Here is a 21,414-nt window from a genome sequence, read left to right as displayed (position 1 = left end):
GTCACACACACACGCTTCTCTCCCGCACTAGTCCTGCCTATAGCTATTAATGGTATATATGTAATTGGTATGGAATTAACCCAACAGTGCGGCCTAGTCCTATTTTAGATTCCTCACAGGGGGCGCCAATATGTCGTGACGTTGTATTAGTTAATGTGACAACTCTTGCTCATCGAATTATTAAAGGTTTCTAATTGCGTGATTAAATTAATCAAGCAATTATTAACTCATTAACCTGGGGCACAATGGGAAAATTAGTTTTATTGAGTTTCTATTTCACAAATTAACTCAAAGAATATCAGAATATCGATTTTACAACAGGCGCTAATTAATCCGTTTCATCTACAATCTCATTCTGAACGTCGCATAATCTGGGAATCTGCACGGACCCAGGTCCCACCAATGAGTTCGTACCACACCAATCTTAGTTGATTATTTATTTACTAGAAAGCTAAAAGTATGATAAAAGATACACATAAACAAAAACACATACACAGTGTAGGCTATTGATTAGAACTTAGTATAACATGCCAACACACTATGGCGCGTGTTACTTAAAATACTCAAAATAGGGATTTAAAAGAGAAAGTACACGAGAGAAATATACATTAAGGTGCATTTGTCAGCTATGCTTATTTTAACCCTAGCCTTGCCCCGAACTGCCGCTCTTATGGGTCAGAATATAATGATGTAATTACGTGTTGGAGGTCTCAGATGGGAAGCTCCGCGTGGGTCGTTTAGGCTTCTCAATGACACACTTCTCCGGCGCAACTCTCTGGTCGTCCTCACGATGTCAGTGTCCTTTTGGCTTAGTGGTCTGTTTCCTCGCCCTTGCTCTGGAAGGGGTCTTCTGAGGACAGACAGCTCTGTAGCTCAGAGCTCACAGCGTAGGAATGAAACAGTGTAGATACCACGATTCGATGGAGAGTGGAGGCTAGGTGGTCCGGCTTGAATTCACCCGCTTAGACACAGCTACTCATCCGTAGCTTGGGTAGAAAAAAAGATTTCTTTGTCTTCAAACTTGTTTTGGGTTTGTTGACTTTTTAGACCTTGGCTGCAGCTTGGGTCACTTAGTCTTATATGTTAATTCTTCACACACATGTCTTATACCCTCAGGTCAGAAGTTGGCGTAACCGCCTTTAAGGCAATTCTATGGGCGTACCAAGTTAAGAGGCAAGGTCTAGATTTTACTCAAATCCAATTTTAGACAACTAACTTCACATTTCACCTTTACCAAAACATTCTCTTTGATTTGGACATTTTCCACACAACGTACAATGTATAAACACCAAGCATATCCTAGGAAAACTCTTACAGTTACAATGTTTTCGTAATAACGTCATCTATTTACCTTTAATAACAAAACAAAAATGACATACATTTTCATATTCCATCTATCGTCATGACCACCATTGTGGCTGACGGAAACCATTGTTCCAGTCCCTTTATTGCATGTTTAATGTTCTGAGGTTGGTTCTCCATAGTGAGAGGACACAGGAATGTTGTCTGTGGCCTAAGATTTACCATGAGTGTGAGGGGTCATAAAACCCCCACATCTTCCTTTCCCTTGAGATCCCTTCTCCTCTGGTGGGGATGAAATCTCTCTGCAGGATTGTGGTCATTGGTAATCTGAGCCGAGCAGGACAGTCATGTCATTGTGCAGTTTATAAGGTGCGTGTTTAAAAAAATAAAAGTAATATGATTATTGTGGCAGATTTTTGTGTATATAGCACATGTTATGTTTAGGTTTTCAATTTATCCCAAACTGTTTCTGCATATTGATTTGGACACATTAAAACTGTATTTTGACATTGGGGATATCCCACCTAGCAAAATGCCATTGAAAAGCCTTTCAAAATAAGACTATGCAACCAAATATTTCATGTTTCCAATCCATGTAACACTTAGAAATGATATTTATTCATGCAACCAACTGACAATTTTTTTGGTACACTTATAATGACATTGTTGCCCTGCTCTTAGAATATCAGGGTTCATTCTCACATGTGCCAACCCAAATGTACTAGATCATGACATTGGGGACTGGGCCCCGATCCAACAACAAACCTATCTAGTGAACCCTGAAGAGAGAGAGAAGCTCCGCAGTGAGGTGGAAAGTTACTACGGATATTGCAGGAGTTTCCTCTTGAAATCAGACGTGGTAAGGACAACTTCTTTGCTGATTGTCTCAAGGGTGGGCAGTCAAAAAGATTTGTGTTTAGCCAGTGCGTTACCATGGATCACAATTTATTTTGACTGCATGTTTTTCAGTATTGGAGATGAGTTTTGTTTTGGCTCGTTCCAAGGAGACGAGAGTTCTAGAAGCTAGTGAGTTTTAGGAAGACGACAGTTCTAGAAGCTAGTGAGTTTTTCAAAAATTAAGATAGCCAGTAGACACCATGTTTATATTGTAGGAGGTGAAGCATTGTAGTTGATTATAATGTGAAATGGAAGTTGTTTTCTGTTGGTGGTGAGCAAACTTGTCCAACAAAAATATAGGATATATTTTTTGTCTTAAGGGTGAAATTGTTACAGGCTTTGGTTTTTCCATTTATGTTTTGAGGTTGGACTTTAGCACATATAGCTCGTTAGCACGTAGGACGCACTGATTGGTGTCATCTCGTTAGTCAGTATGTGTTACACCTGTGCTGGCTTTTCCATCTCGTTAGTGGGAAGGTGTTTCACCTGATCTGGTCCAGGTTCTATTTAAGAGTGTCTGGCCCAGTGCTATTGATAGATGTGGAGAGTCAACACCTTTAGTTGCTCCACCTTTTTGGTTTGCTTCCTGTCTTTAAGTTTGGTGTGGGTTTTTCTATTGTTTCCCTGTTCTTGGGCAGATTTAGTGGGTGTCTTCAGTTGTTGTTACTGGTGGACACCCCCATTGTGTCTTTCAGAACACCTCCTAAACCCCACCTGTTTAGTTGTTGTTGTCAGTGACTCTGTTAGTTCACTCTTTTATATAAGCGTCATTTTGGTTTTCTTGCTGGGAAACGTAAGAACAAACAATGGAGTAAAACAAGTTTATATTTTGGGTTGGATATTGTTAATATTTTAATCAATGGCATTTAGAATGCTCATTAGTCTTCCATTTAATCTTCTGTGTTTTTCTTTCTGTGAAGCCATGTCTGAAATTTGCTATATAAATAAAGCTTGATTTGAACATATTGCGATACGAATGAACCCAAAGACCGACCAATCAACAGACTTTTGAAACACATATTTGGGGCGGCAGGTAGCCTAGTGGTTAAAGCGTAGGGTCAGTATCTGAAAGTTTGCTGGATCGAATCCCTGAGCTGACAAGGTAAAAATCTGTCATTCTGCCCCTAAACAAGGCAGTTAACCCACTGTTCCCCTGTAGACATCATTGTAAATAAGAATTTGTTCTTGCCTAGTTTAAACATTTTACTTTATACTTTTTTTTAAACAACAAATATATCTTGGTCCATCTTAGTATGAAAAACAGTATAAATGAAGTATATCAAAAATAGTGCATGTTGAAATCATTTACTACATCAAAGGATTCAACTATTAAACATTGACACAGACAAGGGGATCAACCCCATTTTTCAAGCCTGCTGAAGGTGTGGTGGAGTGGTAAACACCACCCCCGACTCTACCAGGGGCTTGAGGTGGTCTCCCACAGCTCTGCTTATGTCATGTTCTGTGGCCTTGCTGTTCCATTTCTTGACTGCCCCTGCAACACAGAAACACATTATATAAAACACTCAAAGTAATGGATATGGAGCATCTATGGCCTCAGTTACACCTGGCACCTAAACGTGACTTTTCATCTGATCACTCCAAGCTGCATTAGGTTCAGATCTACCAGGATGGGCCTTTGACATAGTCTGGATGCAGTCAGGCCACTGAATATGCATAAACAATGTAAATAGATGGGGTGAATGAGTGGGGAAAGTACATTTTACACATGACCATCATTATCAAAGAACAAATGTGTGTGCCTGAGAGGAAATTAACTTTCATACAGCCAAAAGGGGTGAGAAATTACACTTATATCAGTGGACAATTTGCACTAATGTAAATAAACATAGATGATGGAACATATTCCCTTTTGCTTACGTGATGAACCGCTATGGGGACATAAATATTTACCATCTAAACCATGTGTGACCTCTCACCTCTCTGGCTGTAGAAGTGTTCTTCCTAACCAGTCCCTTAACAGCTCTCTGACTGATCTCCACCCTCAATGGGTCTTCAGAGAAGAGGAAGGCTTAGGAGGGATGGAAGGATGAATGGATCAGTCACTCAATAATGTTTAGAGCTGCTGTCTGACAAAAACACAATTTTAGTAGTTCCTTAAAGTAAATTAGGCTTTATGACTGCTGAATACCAACTATCAATCACTTAGATCATGTATTTTCAGGTAGAGATAAATCCTTGACATGTCCCTAGCCCATTGAAGTTGACATTTAAAATGGTTAGGGTTTATTTTAGGGATGTCCCAAGGATCCCGGATAGCATTGACCATCGTGCATTCTTCTGTCTCTTTTATATAGCAGGTGTAAAAGAAACACAGACAAGACAAATAGACGCTCAGGTCATTATGGTCATTGTAGTTTGGCATAATTAGATATTATTTTTTAATCTGTTTGTGGGGTTGTTGTAGAAGAATGTGATTGTCAGCCCTAACAGTTCATTCTAGCACCTCATCAGCCTCTGAAAAAGGCTTAATTTAAGACGTGTTCCGTCTATTCCAGGGGACAGCAGAGGAACTTCATCAATTCCACTCCATCAATACAAGCAGTGAACATCTGAAATTCACCCTCACCTTTGATGCGCATGAAACAAGTTATCTGGACATTTTGATTAAGAGGGAGGGGTGTGGCTTTAGCACAGACCTATACAGGAAGCAGACGGACAGGAATTCCCTGTAACGAGGAGACAGCTTCCACCCTGCACCCCTAAAAAATATCCTCCCCATCAGCCAATACAGTTGCACACACAGGATTTGTAGTACACAGAGTGACTATGACAAACAAGCCGACTGTCTGGATGAGTGTTTCAGACAGCTGGGTTACCCAGAGGAATGGCTGGAGGAGTGTTTCAGACAGCGGGGTTACCCAGAGGAATGGCTGGATTAGTGTTTCAGACAGCGGGGTTAAGCAGAGGAACGGCTGCATGACGCAAGGGATCGTTATAAAAATACAGTGATGGAAAAAGTACCCAATTATCATACTTGAGTAAAGTAAACATTTAAAATGTCATTTTAATTTTGTAAATTTAAAACAGAAACATAAATGTTTTTACTCATAGGTAACCAAATCGTGGCTACAACTAAGTTACCAAGTCTTTAACCACACTGTGTTGTTACACTGGTGAGTAAAAACTCATGCTTCCTACCATTTAACTTTTTGCCTGAAAATAAAATATACATTTTACTCAACTGTGTCCAGTCAGCAGATGGACTAGATCCCGCTTAGGCCGCCCGTTGTGACTCCGTCAATAATTCAGCATGAAGGTCTGGTTATTACATAGTTTAATAGTAATATCCTCTAAAACTATCTGATGACAAACAAACTTTGCTGCCCTGTTTCCAGTTGTCCACATGGCTGGGAGAACCTATTCAAGAAAGTAAGTAAGTAAATAGATTTTGAAAATGTTTTTAAAAAACGATGTATTATTAGCTAACTAGCTACAGTGCAGGCTAACTCAAATGAGCTATCTAGACAACTTCAAATACTTTATAGATAGATATCTACCAAAGTGAATTACAAATCACCAGTTCCTTAACTTCATATTAGCTAGCTATCTATTTATCACTATAAAAAACTAACTCCAAATGCATTTGTAGGTACCTAGCTAACAGCCATGGAGGAGGGTGAAAGGATAGCAGCCCCAACTGTCAATGAGAGAGTAGGCTATTCTGGATAGGGCAGGTACTTTTGTGTAGTTCCTGTCCCTAGAAGTGAGGATGGAGATAAAGATAATTGTGTAGTTTAGAGCGATTTTCTAGGTTAGCTAGCCAGCTATTTTCGTCCTTTTAACGTAACGTAATCAACACTGCTAGCTAGCCAGCTAGCCACCGAATAGCAGCACTGTAGAAACTATTACATTCAACGGAACAACGGAACGGCTTGATTAGTGTAGTGTTAGCTAGCTACATAGTTGTCTTTGCTGTCTTTGTATCTAAGATAACTGTGGAGTCTAGAGTAATTTCGGTGAGCTAGCCAGCTATTTTCGTCCGCCGCGCTGCCGTTCTCCTACCTAGTCAACACTGCTAGTCAACACTGCTAACACTGCTAGCTAGCCAACTTCTACCGAATAGCAGCACCGTAGAAACTATTACATTACAACGGAACGATTTGATTAGTGTAGTGTTAGCTGGCTAGTGTTAGCTAGCTACATAGTTGTCTTTGCTGTCCTTGTATCTAAGACAATTGTGTAGTTTAGACTAATTATCTAGCCAGTTACCTGGCCAGCTATCGAGGTTACCTAGCCAGCTACACTTTCAAACAAAGTCAACAACGCAGCCACTGCTAGCTAGCCTACTTCAGCAGTACTGTATCATTTTTAGTCAATAAGATTTTTGCAACGTAAGCTTAACTTTCTGAACATTCGAGACGTGTAGTCCACTTGTCATTCCAATCTCCTTTGCATTAGCGTAGCCTCTTCTGTACCTCTTCTCTTCGTCCGCACACGTGTTCTCGCACACACAGAGAGCTTCTGGTCAGCGGGGTGGTGGCACCGGGATCCTCATCTCTCCCAAGTGGTCATTCTCTCTTTCTCCCCTTACCCATCTGTCTATCGCCTCCTTTGAATTCCATGCTGTCACAGTTACCAGCCCTTTCAAGCTTAACATCCTTATCATTTATCGCTCTCCAGGTTCCCTCAGAGTTCATCAATGAGCTTGATGCCTTGATAAGCTCCTTTCCTGAGGACGGCTCACCTCTCACAGTTCTGGGTGACTTTAACCTCCCCACGTCTACCTTTGACTCATTCCTCTCTGCCTCCTTCTTTCCACTCCTCCTCTTTTGACCTCACCCTCTCACCTTCCCCCCCCCTACTCACAAGGCAGGCAATACGCTTGACCTCATCTTTACTAGATGCTGTTCTTCCACTAACCTCATTGCAACTCCCCTCCAAGTCTCCGACCACTACCTTGTATCCTTTTCCTTCTCGCTTTCATCCAACACTTCCCACACTGCCCCTACTCGGATGGTATCGCGCCGTCCCAACCTTCGCTCTCTCTCCCCCGCTACTCTCTCCTCTTCCATCCTATCATCTCTTCCCTCTGCTCAAACCTTCTCCAACCTATCTCCTGATTCTGCCTCCTCAACCCTCCTCTCCTCCCTTTCTGCATCCTTTGACTCTCTATGTCCCCTATCCTCCAGGCCGGCTCGGTCCTCCCCTCCCGCTCCGTGGCTCGACGACTCATTGCGAGCTCACAGAACAGGGCTCCGGGCAGCCGAGCGGAAATGGAGGAAAACTCGCCTCCCTGCGGACCTGGCATCCTTTCACTCCCTCCTCTCTACATTTTCCTCTTCTGTCTCTGCTGCTAAAGCCACTTTCTACCACTCTAAATTCCAAGCATCTGCCTCTAACCCTAGGAAGCTCTTTGCCACCTTCTCCTCCCTCCTGAATCCTCCCCCCCTCCCCCCCTCCCTCTCTGCAGATGACTTCGTCAACCATTTTGAAAAGAAGGTCGACGACATCCGATCCTCGTTTGCTAAGTCAAACGACACCGCTGGTTCTGCTCACACTGCCCTACCCTGTGCTCTGACCTCTTTCTCCCCTCTCTCTCCAGATGAAATCTCGCGTCTTGTGACGGCCGGCCGCCCAACAACCTGCCCGCTTGACCCTATCCCCTCCTCTCTTCTCCAGACCATTTCCGGAGACCTTCTCCCTTACCTCACCTCGCTCATCAACTCATCCCTGACCGCTGGCTACGTCCCTTCCGTCTTCAAGAGAGCGAGAGTTGCACCCCTTCTGAAAAAACCTACACTCGATCCCTCCGATGTCAACAACTACAGACCAGTATCCCTTCTTTCTTTTCTCTCAAACTCTTGAACGTGCCGTCCTTGGCCAGCTCTCCTGCTATCTCTCTCAGAATTACCTTCTTGATCCAAATCAGTCAGGTTTCAAGACTAGTCATTCAACTGAGACTGCTCTTCTCTGTATCACGGAGGCGCTCCGCACTGCTAAAGCTAACTCTCTCTCCTCTGCTCTCATCCTTCTAGACCGATCAGCTGCCTTCGATACTGTGAACCATCAGATCCTCCTCTCCACCCTCTCCGAGTTGGGCATCTCCGGCGCGGCCCACGCTTGGATTGCGTCCTACCTGACAGGTCGCTCCTACCAGGTGGCGTGGCGAGAATCTGTCTCCTCACCACGTGCTCTCACCACTGGTGTCCCCCAGGGCTCTGTTCTAGGCCCTCTCCTATTCTCGCTATACACCAAGTCACTTGGCTCTGTCGTAACCTCACATGGTCTCTCCTATCATTGCTATGCAGACGACACACAATTGATCTTCTCCTTTCCCCCTTCTGATGACCAGGTGGCGAATCGCATCTCTGCATGTCTGGCAGACATATCAGTGTGGATGACGGATCACCACCTCAAGCTGAACCTCGGCAAGACGGAGCTGCTCTTCCTCCCGGGGAAGGACTGCCCGTTCCATGATCTCGCCATCACGGTTGACAACTCCATTGTGTCCTCCTCCCAGAGCGCTAAGAACCTTGGCGTGATCCTGGACAACACCCTGTCGTTCTCAACTAGCATCAAGGCGGTGGCCCGTTCCTGTAGGTTCATGCTCTACAACATCCGCAGAGTACGACCCTGCCTCACACAGGAAGCGGCGCAGGTCCTAATCCAGGCACTTGTCATCTCCCGTCTGGATTACTGCAACTCGCTGTTGGCTGGGCTCCCTGCCTGTGCCATTAAACCCCTACAACTCATCCAGAACGCCGCAGCCCGTCTGGTGTTCAACCTTCCCAAGTTCTCTCACGTCACCCCGCTCCTCCGCTCTCTCCACTGGCTTCCAGTTGAAGCTCGCATCCGCTACAAGACCATGGTGCTTGCCTACGGAGCTGTGAGGGGAACGGCACCTCAGTACCTTCAGGCTCTGATCAGGCCCTACACCCAAACAAGGGCACTGCGTTCATCCACCTCTGGCCTGCTCGCCTCCCTACCACTGAGGAAGTACAGTTCCCGCTCAGCCCAGTCAAAACTGTTCGCTGCTCTGGCCCCCCAATGGTGGAACAAACTCCCTCACGACGCCAGGACAGCGGAGTCAATCACCACCTTCCCGGAGACACCTGAAACCCCACCTCTTTAAGGAATACCTAGGATAGGATAAAGTAATCCTTCTGACCCCCCCCCCCCCCACCCACCCACCCCCCTTAAAAGATTTAGATGCACTATTGTAAAGTGGCTGTTCCACTGGATGTCATAAGGTGAATGCACCAATTTGTAAGTCGCTCTGGATAAGAGCGTCTGCTAAATGACTTAAATGTAAAAATGTAAATGTAGTAACATAATATTCAGTGTGCTGTAATTTGACTATAATGAAGTCTGTTTCTTGTGAGGTTTTCTATCCTCAGATAAAGAGCGCTATGAAAGCCAGTTTACAGATGAAGAGGTCCCAATGAAGAGCAGTGGTTTTCAGTCCTGGGGACTCAAAGAGGTGCACATTGTTGTTTTTGCCTCAGCACTGCACAGCTGATTCAAATGATCAACTCATCATCAAGCTTCAAGTGGTATTTATGTATTCATTTGTGATGCTATTCTTGATATGATTCTGTTATTGTCACATGCTACACATGCACATATGTGTGGCCATGCATCTATCAATCCAATGTTATCATGATTTGTTATCAGGGATATTATACTTCAGTAATCCACAATGACCTGGTGATGTATCAGTATAATAATTACATTGTCTTCCATATTCCTACAGATAACTTTTAACTGGAGATTCCTTCATAACGATTGCCTGCAGTTACCGTGTAGCACACTGCAAGGTTGGGTGACCAGGGTCATCTGGGACTGCCTCCTGGAGGAATGCAGGTGTGTGAAGGCTACCTGTGTCCTGCGCAACTTCATGAGGATGGACACGAGGACCAGGAGGGGATCTGCAGCTCGCCGCCGTGTCCCAGAGGAGGAGTCTGCTGCTCTGCAGGATGTTTCAAGGATGGGGTTCAACAACGCAGCAAGAGAGGCAATCCGTGTGCATGAGATCTTCACCTCTTACTTCTTCAAAGAGGGTGCTGTTCCCTGGCAACAACATAAAAAAGCCTTTGGTTGTGCATAGTGTAGTCTAAGAGCCATTCACATTGCAATAAGAGTATTCTTGCATTTACTTAGCTATGCCAACTGCAGTTATTCAATTCACAGTTTCTCTCCCTTTGATTTCTACTTCTCAGGTGAGGGTGCTGTTTAAGTACGGGTGTGATGTCTGTCTGTACAAAAACAAAACAGGCTATTTTAAATCACCCATATTGAAAAAATGTAGAACAATTAGACACCCTATAACCAACACCTACACACTCATGTATCAATCTGATTGATGGATTGTGTTGTGCAGTAAGCAGGCTCAGGTGTATAACTGTGGCTCCTTCCACCTTCAAAGAATAGGCAAGAGGGCCAACCATGGAGAATAGTTAGACACTTCATTATTTCTATAACTACGCCATATTGTTTGTCCTTGTGTGTCCGTTCATGTTTTTCAGCATAAAATACTCTGCAGCCACTTAGTGTGGTGTGGACACCAGGTGAAGACACACACAGATTCCTGTTGAACACTGTCGCTTTAACTACCTTATTTTCTCAATAACAGTCTCTCTCCTTCACTTCATCCCTCTCTCCCCTTCTCCCTAAATCTTCTTAAGCACGCTGTTTGATTAAATAAATATGACACACAAATGACTAGAGGGAGCCAGTCATCAATACAATCTGACTAGAGGGAGCCAGTCATCAATATAACCTGACTAGAGGGAGCCAATTGAGAATCGATTCACATTTAGGTGGATTATTTGACTATTTTAGCTGCCAGAACCTGTCTAACTCTGAAAATAACATACAGTCCTTGGACCTTGAAGAGTAACGGAGGCAGCAATCAGCAGTAGAAACAATAACAAAGCGTACTCCCTGCCCGTTTCAGTAAAGAGTTGGGGGATGGGGCTGGAGAAATGCAACCATCCATGATATCAACATTATAGTTTAAACCATGTTTTGAGGATATACAGTGTTTGTTAATATTTACTGACACACATTGGAGTAAAAAAAAAGCTTATATTTTGGGCTCTGATGGGGTACGACAGTTGAACTAAGCTCATGAGGCATTTATAAGTGAATTTTTAAAGAGACATTGGGTACGTATCATTAATGTATAAGTCCCAAAATGAATGTAACAACTGCTGATTGCCCCTTTAAGACTACATATTGGTCTAATCTAATAAGAGATACTGAGGACTACAGTATTTCAGGCATTGTCATTGGATGCATTTGATCAATTGTTAACGTTTTGTTTATGGTCCACTCTAGATGTGCTACACGTTAGTGTAGCTTCAGCCATTCCTACAGAACAACATTAAAGTGTAGAACCCCTTTACTGCATATTGGTTCAACGACTGCAGAGACGGTACTTACTGGTGTTAAACAAATCTCCAACCTTCTCCTCTTCCTCCAATGTGACAGTCATCTCCCCCTCCTCTTTCACTCCAAAAACTGCATCCTCCGCTTTCACTCTGAACTCCTCTTTCTCATGGTAACAGCCTCACCCTCTACTTGTTTTTGTATTGTAACATCTTTCTCTTCCCCCTCCTCTTTCACAAGAGCTTCTTTCTCCGTCCAGCAGACCTCCTCTTCTTTATCAGGAGGAGAGTAGCTTAGTGAACTCATGGTCGGAGGTGTTAGCTATCTAGCATTAGCGACTAGCCTAGCTCTAACCTAGCAAACCAGCTAGCTGACAAACAACGTAAATATATAATTAAATGGGCCAACAAGTACATACAGCCGAAGTGTGTTTAATATACAGCGACTAATATACACCAAAACAGTGTAAAGAGCGTGAATGTTGTAGCTATGTTTGCTAGAAAGCTACCGAGGTGTCTGACTAGCTGTTGTTGTTGAAGGAGCGTCCCGTCCAGGGATTAGATTATATGTCACACTGGCAGCATCGCCTAAACCTAAAAGACGCCATCTGCTGACTGGAGTGGGCAACGCAGTTGAGGAACCAATTTTTCATTTATTTCATAAAAGTTTAATATTATATTAAGTCGTTCAAAGAGAAGCATGTGTTGATTGATTCGTTTTTAATGAGTGATAATTTAAAACAAACTTTACACTCACTACATATTTCCATTGAACCATACTGATATGGATCATTTTGACCCCAGAGACATATCTTTTATTATAGCCATAATGTGGTTTATTCAATTCTTCCAATTTTTCATGACTATGTCAATCATCTTGTTCTTAATAAACCTAAATCATGGTTTAGTGTTTCTGTATCAATATGGACTTTTAACAAATTCAAATCCTTTGGGGTCATGTTGACCCCAGCCAAAAGCACCTTTGATAAATAGGACATTTATTGGTTTTATTTATTATACATTTTATTGGTCACATACACATGTTTAGCAGATGTTACTGCGGGTCTAGTGAAATGCTTGTGTTTCTAGCTCCGACAGTGCAGTAATATCTAACAAGTAATATCTAACAATTTCACAACATATACCCAATACACACAAATCTAAGTATTTGAATCTAGGTTTCTCTGTAGACATGATCCATCCCACCAGAGGGTGGAGGGGCTCCTGTATCAGTGGTTTTGACCAGCTAGACACCTGCAGACACACAGTATAGTGCCTCCCATGTACTCTCCTAAGATTGGACTTTTCTATACCAGGTATCACATGACTGTGTACAAAACTGCCAATTGTAGAAAATGTTAGAATATTTCTCCCTCATCAATCTACACACAACACCCCATAGTGACAAACCATTTGCAAATGTATTTCCTTAAGTCCTCAGACCCTTTGCTATGAGACTCGAAATTGCTTTCAGGTGCATCCTGTTTCCATTAATCATCCTTGAGATGTTTCTACAAATTGACTGGAGTCTATCTGTGGTAAATTCAATTGATTGGACATGATTTGGAAAGGCACACACCTGTCTATATAAGGTCCCACAGTTGTCAGAGCGAAAACCAAGCCATGAGGTCAAAGGAATTGTCCATAGAGCTCTGAGACAGGATTATGTTGAGGCACAGATCTGGGGAAAGGTACCAAAAAATGTCTGCATCATTGAAGGTCCCCAAGAACACAGTGGCCTCCATCATTCTTAAATGGAATAGGTTTGGAACCACCAAGACTCTTCCTAGAGCTGGCCACCCGGCCAAACTGAGCAATCTTGGTATTTTATTAGGATCCCCATTAGCTGTTGCAAAAGCAGCAGGTACTCTTCCTGGGGTCCACAAACATGATACAGAACATATATAGACAAGAACAGCTCAAGGACAGAACTACATACATTTGGGAGAAGGGCCTTGGTCAGGGAGGTGACCAAGAACCCAATGGTCAGTCTGACAAAGCTCCAGAGTTCCTCTGTGGAGATGGGAGAACCTTCCAGAAGGACAACGATCTCTGCAGCACTCCACCAATCAGACCTTTATGGTAGAGTGGCCAGAAGGAAGCCACTCCTCAGTAAAAGGCACATGACAGCCCGCTTGGAGTTTGCCAAAAAGCACCTAAAGGACTCTCAGACCATGAGAAACAAGATTCTCTGGTCTGATGAAACCAAGATTGAACTCTTTGGCCTGAATGCCAAGCGTCACGTCTGGAGGAAACCAGGCACCATCCCAACGGTGAAGCATGGTGGTGGCAGAATCATGCTGTGGGGATGTTTTTCAGTGGCAGGGACTGGCAGACTAGTCAGGATCGAGGGAAAGATGAACAGAGCAAAGTACAAAGATTTTTCAACTGATGAGGCTTATAGAACGGGGAAATTATTAGGGTTCTACATTGTAACATTATTAATTAAAATACTCCTACTACAATGTTAAAACATTCTACATTGTGACATTTCATTGATATCATGAAACAACTCCTTCATGTATGTATCTTCTGATGTTTGATCAGAGATCTTTTATCAGAGTATCTCTTGTGACATTGATCACAGCTATAAGGTTTCTCTCCTGTGTGTGTTCTCTGGTGTGATACCAGGCTGCTTGACTGAGTAAAACTCTTCCCACATTGATTACAGCTATAAGGTTTCTCTCCTGTGTGTGTTCTCTGGTGTGATACCAGGCTGCTTGACTGAGTAAAACTCTTCCCACATTGATTACAGCTATAAGGTTTCTCTCCTGTGTGTGTTCTCTGGTGTGATATCAGGCTGCTTGACTGAATAAAACTCTTCCCACATTGACTACAGCTATAAGATTTCTCTCCTGTGTGTGTTCTCTGGTGTAGAGTCAAATGGCTAGATGTAACAAAACTCTTCCCACATTGATCACAGTTATAAGGTTTCACTCCTGTGTGTGCTCTCAGATGTACTATCAGCCAGCTTGAGTGATTAAACCTCTTCCCACATTGAGTACAGTTATAAGGTTTGTCTACTGTGTGTATTTTCTGGTGTGATTTTAAATCTGTTGAACTAACAAAACTCTTTCCGCAGTCACAGCAGTGGTAAGGTTTCTCTCCTGTGTGTGCTCTCAGATGTACTATCAGGCAGCTTGAGTGAGTAAAACTCTTCCCACATTGATCACAGCTAAAAGGTTTCTCTCCAGTATGTATTCTCTGGTGAGTTTTCAGGCAGCTTGACTGAGTAAAACTCTTCCCACATTGATCACAGCTATAAGGTTTCTCTCCAGTGTGAATTCTCAGGTGTACTTTTAGTGATTCTGATCTTAAGTAACTCTTCCCACAATCAAAACAGTGGTGAGATTTCTCTCCTGTGTGTACTCGCTGGTGTATTTTAAGTTCTGATGAAGATTTGCATTGTTTCCCACAGTCAGAGCAGCAGTGAGATTTCCTCTCTGTGGGTCTCTGCTGGTGTTTCTTGAGGTGTTCTGATGTGGGGAGACTCTTCTCTGCCTCATTAGCATCATGATGTTGAGGCTCCCCAGAGGATCCACGATAGTCACATCTCTCTCCTGTGTGAACAACAAGACAGACAGATGGTGAAAGGCCCACAATAGCAGAAATCCACTGTAAAAGGTGATGCCAACAGCGTAGCCATGATGTTGTACAACAATTGACGTCTGTAACGAATGTTAAAATTACTTGACAATTGTCTTAAGACAGTCCAGTGAGCAACAATAGTCATATTTAGTCTTGTTTTCATATTAGTAGTAACATCAATGATTTTAGGCTAGAAATAAGTAAAAGTTGTTGAAATCCTAAGCAGTGTGCCAGACAACTTTTGGTCTCCAATATAGGCCCCTTTCTGTGTTTGCTAAAATTGCGACAAGGGCGATGAACACGTAATTTGGTTGCAGAAACACCTCCCTGCTAATGAGGAAACCGATAGTTATGGATGTACTATATCTGCCTGGAGCAAAAATGGTGAGCAAGGGCCTCCCGAGTGGCGCAGTGGTCTAAGGCACTGCTATGCAGTGCTAGCTGTGCCACTAAAGATTCTGGGTTCGAGTCCAGGCTCTGTTGCAGCCGGCCGCGACCGGGAGGCCCATGGAGCGGCGCACAATTGGCCCTGCGTCGTCCGGGTTAGGGAGGTTTTGGCCGGCAGGGATATTCTTGACTCATCGCGTACTAGCGACTCCTGTGGCGGGCCGGGCGCAGTGCGCGCTGACCAGGTCGCTAGGTGTACGGTGTTTCCTCCGACACATTGGTGCGGCTGGCTTCCAGATTGGATGGACATTGTGTCAAGAAGCAGTGCGGCTAGGTTGGGTTGTGTTTCGGAGGACGCATGGCTCTCGACCTTTGCCTCTCCCAAGTCCGTCTGAGAGTTGCAGCGATGAGACAAGACTGTAACTACTACCAATTGGGGAGAAAAAAAGAACAATAAAAAAATGGTGAGCAAAGATTTTAGTTTTTCACAGTGTATTCTGAATAAAACAGCTCAATATCAGCGCAAGATCAGGAGTGCTACTCAAGAAAACTCACATTAAGCTCTGTGTCTATTTAATAATTCACCACCGTGGTGGAAAACTCAGGGGAGTTCTCATAGGCTGACAGCAAATATAGCCTCCATTTACAGGTTGCTATGAGTGCATTTCACACTACTTTGGATTATAATTGTAAGGCTCGTTTGAATGTCCTGATTTAAAATAATGTTTGTGTTATTGTCAAAAATGTACTTTATATTTAAAAATGACTTCAACCAGTAAAATGCTCTTTGGCTAGTTTTCCCATCAGCCTGATAATGAGGGTTTGTCCACTAAGTGTATGCCAAAATGGTCTATAATCTCACCTAACAATAACATAGACCTACTGTAGGAACCATAACTTCACCAAACAATAACATAGACTTACTGTAGGTCCCATGACTTCACCTAACAACAGACCTAGGACTATAAATCATTTAATATTTCAGGTGAAACATTGAAACTAAAATGTCTTTGTCATGACATTTCATAACCTGATCACCAGATAATTTTGTGAATAATCCCACTATGCTACTCTGTAATGTGTTGTCATTCTAAATGTCCTGAATAATGGAAAATAGCTCTGTATGTTGTACAATAGCCTATCCATCAAGGAACAGTTCTCTACACATTATGAGCTAAGTATCTCTGTGTGCAAACAGACTAACTAGACCCTACTGTAAATCAAGTAGACAATAACACATTATAAACATAAATTTGTTAGGAATGTTGGATCCAACGTGGAGCACAGCATAACTGTCTTTACCAGAGTAATGAATGAAGAAGCACTTGGTTGTTGTTGCATGTCGTGATGTTTGTCATGTGATTCTCATTCAGAAAATGATTTCCTGGATCAGCTGATGATAGTTGAACATGTGACTGTAACTAAACAGCTACAGAATTAAGTATGATGTGTAATTATTGAAGAACCTTGTTAATGACAGTATCCATTTGGGTGTTGTGAATCAACTTAAGGTGACTCTCGGATAGAACCATTGGATTTAGAAACCTCTGAAATGATTTAGGATTTATGTGCCCATGAAAACTGTTTTCCCAGCATAATATAAGGAAACACTGAATGTTACATAGTTTGAGTGCATTTCAGAGATCTGAATACAAAAAAACTGTCCGACAGCAAGATCCAGTATTTAAGTTGAAGTTCATCACATGACAAGCAGTTCCCTGAAGGAGGGAAACTAGGGACAACATAATATTAAATCCACGCCTCGCTGGAAGCCCCGCCTTCCACAGGTGATGAGCGTGAGACTCGGATTCATTCGTTAAATTTAATACCGCTCTTCACCGACCCAGGAAGTGGCAACTTGTAACTCGTTCATAACTGGCACGCAGATCGGTGGAAATGGTAAGATAAAAAATTGGAGTGCCAAATGTTTTATTTAACCTTTATTTAACCAGGTAGGCAAGTTGAGAACAAGTTCTCATTTACAATTGCGAATTGGCCAAGATAAAGCAAAGCAGTTCAACACAGAGTACACATACAACACAGAGTTACACATGGAGAAAAACAAACATACAGTCAATAATACAGTAGAAAAATAAGTCTATATACAATGTGAGCAAATGAGGTGAGATAAGGGTGGTAAAGGCAAAAAGGGCCATGGTGGGTAAGTAAATACAATATAGCAAGTAAAACACTGGCATGGTAGATTTGCAGTGGAAGAATGTGCAAAGTAGATATAGAAATAATGGGGTGCAAAGGAGCAAAATAAATAAATAAATACAGTAGGGGAAGAGTTGGTAGTTGTTTGGGCTAAATTATAGATGGGCTATGTACATGTGCAGTAATCTGTGAGCTGATCTGACAGCTGGTGTTTGAAGCTAGTGAGGAAGATAAGTGTTTCCAGTTTCAGAGATTTTTGTAGTTCGTTCCAGTCATTGGCAGCAGAGTACTGGAAGGAGATGCAGCCAAAGGAGGAATTGGTTTTGGGGGTGACCAGATGGATATACCTGCTGGAGCGCCTGCTACAGGTGGGTGCTGCTATGGTGACCAGCGAGCTGAGATAAGGGGGGACTTTACCTAGCAGGGTCTTGTAGATGACCTGGAGTCAGTGGGTTTGGCGACGAGTATGGAGCGAGGGCCAGCAGACGAGAGCGTACAGGTCGCAGTGGTGGGTAGCATATGGGGCTTTGGTGACAAAACGTATGGCACTGTGATAGACTGCATCCAATTTGTTGGGTACGGTGTTGGAGGCTATTTTGTAAATGACATCGCCGAAGTCGAGGATCGGTAGGATGGTCAGTTTTACGAGGGTATGTTTGGCAGCATGAGTGAAGGATGCTTTGTTGTGAAATAGGAAGCCAATTCTAGATTTAACTTTGGATTGGAGATGTTTGATGTGAGTCTGGAAGGAGAGTTTACAGTCTAACTAGACACCTAGGTATTTGTAGTTGTCCACATATTCTAAGTCAGAACCGTCCAGAGTAGTGATGCTGGACGGACGGGCAGGTGCAGGCAGCGATCGGTTGAATAGCATGCTTTTAGTTGTACTTGTATTTAAGAGCAATTGGAGGCCACGGAAAGAGAGTTGTATGGCATTGAAGCTCGTCTGGAGGGTTGTTAACACAGTGTCCAAAGAAGGGCCAGAAGTATACAGAATGGTGTCGTCTGCGTAGAGGTGGATCAGAGAATCACCAGCAGCAAAAGCGACATCATTGATGTATACAGAGAAGAGAGTCGGCCCAAGAATTGAACCCTGTGGCACCCCCATAGAGACTGCCAGAGGCCCGGGACAACAGGCCCTCCAATTTGACAGACTGAACTCTATCAGATAAGTAGTTGGTGAACCAGGCGAGGCAATCATTTGAGAAACCAAGGCTATTGAGTCTGCCGATGAGGATGTGGTGATTGACAGAGTCGAAAGCCTTGGCCAGGTCAATGAATACGGCTGCACAGTATTGTTTCTTATCGATGGCGGTTAAGATATCGTTTAGGACCTTGAGCGTGGCTGAGGTGCACCCATGACCAGCTCTGAAACCAGATTGCATAGCGGAGAAGGTGCGGTGGGATTCGAAATGGTCGGTAATCTGTTTGTTGACTTAGCTTTCGAAGACCTTAGAAAGGCAGGGTATGATAGATATAGGTCTGTAGCAGTTTGGGTCAAGAGTGTCCCTCCCTTTGAAGAGGGGGATGACCGTAGCCACTTTCCAATCTTTGGGAATCTCAGATGACATGAAAGAGAGGTTGAACAGGCTAGTAATAGGGGTGGAAAATTGAAAATGTTTGCCGATTTTACTGGCAACTTCAGTAGCATAACGTCAGAATTTACGAAGGCCAGCAGCAGGTCGGGAATTTGTTCTTTTCTTTTGGAAATATTGATCTCTGGCTTCCTCAAGTCATTTGTGTGTGTTCATTATTCTATCAAACGCTTGAAGCATCAGTTCAGTTCAAGTTCTGCACATACAGTTGATTTTATTAAACACATGGGGTGTGTCTATATGAAAAGATACACGTCATAACATTTCAAAGAATCAATTGGTAGAAAGAACATTTTTTTTTAAATGATCTGGGACAGCCCTAGAACATACAACATACATGCATTCAGACCCCTTCCCTTTTTACACATGTTGTTACATTATCCTTATTCTAAAATTGATTAAACTTTTTTTTTAAAGGATCAATCTTCAGACAATACCTCATAAACGGCATCACAATACCCCATAAAACTGAGAAAAAAGTTTAGAAATGCTTGCATACTAGTGGTTGTATCTCTCTAGGTCATGCCAGTAGGCTACAGTAGGTTGTATCTCTCTAGGTCATGCCATTAGGCTACAGTAGGTTGTATCCAAGTGTAAACAATTATCAACCCAATGTGGAAAGTGTCAAATTTGGTCAACAACAAAATTAATGGCTTATTTGTTACGTGAGGTTTACTTGAACCAACAGAAGTTTCGTAATGCTTAAAGTTACGTGGACACGTGACGTGACATACCAACAACTTTGATAAAAACACTATAGGAGTTGTCTCCAGATCACTATGCATATTCATGCTAGTAGCTGAGCATCTCTCTCCATTGAATACAGGTGGTTGACGACAACAACCCTCATAGAATATAAACAATAGATTGCAATAATAAGATGTATCCACCAATCCAAAGAAAGGATAGGCGGGAGCTAGACAACCCGCAGTGCCGCTTTGTGGACATCGACTCCCCTTGATAGGGCGGAGAGACATCTTGTCAGTATATACATAATCTTTGGTGTAGCCAACCCAACTCTCGCATGGCAGTATTGGGGTGCACCGTGTGTAGTAAAACATCACTATACAAAAATCACAACATGCCGTGCCCCCCAGTCTGCGGTCAGCAGATATACCCTAATCAAATATATATGTTAAGTCACTTTTTGGAAACGGAACGGAGAAAACAAGGGGTAACTTGCTCTCTACGTCGTCTGAATCTAAACATATCAGTCATCATCATAGGGCCCTCCATTGAAGAGGTATTGACAAGCGAACTCCGAATATCCAAAGTGAAAAAACAATTTAAGGCGGTACTTACTGGTGTTAATCAGATCTCCTATCTCCACCTCTTCATCTTTCAATGTGACAGTAATCTCTCCTTCCTTCTTCACTCCAAAAACTGCAGCCTCTTTCACCTCTTCTTTCACTGTAACGTCTTTCTCTTCTTCTTTCACTGTAACAGCATCACCCCCAACTTCTTGTTTAACTGTGACATCCTCTTCTTCCTTCTCCTCTTTCACGACAATGTTCAGCTCCAGAGCTTCTTTCTCCGTCCAGTAGACCTCCTCTTCTTTAACAGGAGGGGAGAAGCTTAGGGAGCTCATGTTCGGGGATGTTAGCTAACTAGCTATCATTAGTGACTAGGCTAGTGCTAACTTAACCAGCCAGCTACTATAGCTGACTAATAAAAAATAACGTAATATTAAATTAAATAGGTTAACAAGTAGATACGACAGAAGTGTGTCTAAAACACAGCAGCTAATATAGACCGAAAGCGTATAAATAGCTTGAATCTTTCGGCTATGTTGACTAGCAAGCGACCGATGTGGTTGACTGTTTTTCAAGAACCGTCCACTAGATAACACGTCACGCTACCAGCATCGCCTGAAAAACGCACATCGCCGTCTGATGACTGGAGTGGGAAACGCAGTTGAGGAAAATATTTTCTTTTCAAATATTATCTTAAATGGATTTCATTAAATAATACTATTGTATTGAGATATACAAAGACACGCTAGCCATCGGAGTGTGGTGTCAGGAAAATAACCTCACACTCAACGTCAACAAAACAAAGGAGATGATTGTGGACTTCAGGAAACAGCAGAGGGAGCACCCCCCTATCCACATCGACGGGACAGTAGTGGAGAGAGT

The 21,414-nt window shown here is 42.9% G+C and overlaps 1 protein-coding gene and 1 long non-coding RNA gene across 2 annotated transcripts; both read right to left on the bottom strand.

Annotated features, from left to right (window-relative positions):
• Window positions 1-2,518: 2,518 nt before the first annotated feature.
• Window positions 2,519-12,128, bottom strand: LOC129821459 (uncharacterized). The gene is made up of 3 exons (XR_008754335.1): window positions 11,608-12,128; window positions 10,042-10,233; window positions 2,519-3,694 (listed from the first exon to the last, which is right to left on the bottom strand). It is a non-coding gene; the product is annotated as an uncharacterized LOC129821459 (long non-coding RNA).
• A 129-nt stretch (window positions 12,129-12,257) lies between these two features.
• On the bottom strand, window positions 12,258-21,091 carry LOC129821454 (oocyte zinc finger protein XlCOF6.1-like). The gene is made up of 2 exons (XM_055879134.1): window positions 20,582-21,091; window positions 12,258-15,112 (listed from the first exon to the last, which is right to left on the bottom strand). The coding sequence occupies exons 1-2, from the start codon at window positions 20,865-20,867 to the stop codon at window positions 14,070-14,072; spliced, it is 1,329 nt and encodes a 442-aa protein (XP_055735109.1). The 5' UTR covers window positions 20,868-21,091; the 3' UTR covers window positions 12,258-14,069.
• Between the last annotated feature and the right edge of the window lie 323 nt (window positions 21,092-21,414).

The sequence above is a fragment of the Salvelinus fontinalis genome, chromosome 23 (genome assembly GCF_029448725.1).
Source record: "Salvelinus fontinalis isolate EN_2023a chromosome 23, ASM2944872v1, whole genome shotgun sequence".
NCBI lineage: Eukaryota > Metazoa > Chordata > Actinopteri > Salmoniformes > Salmonidae > Salvelinus > Salvelinus fontinalis.
This window is presented reverse-complemented; position numbering and strand designations above follow the sequence as displayed.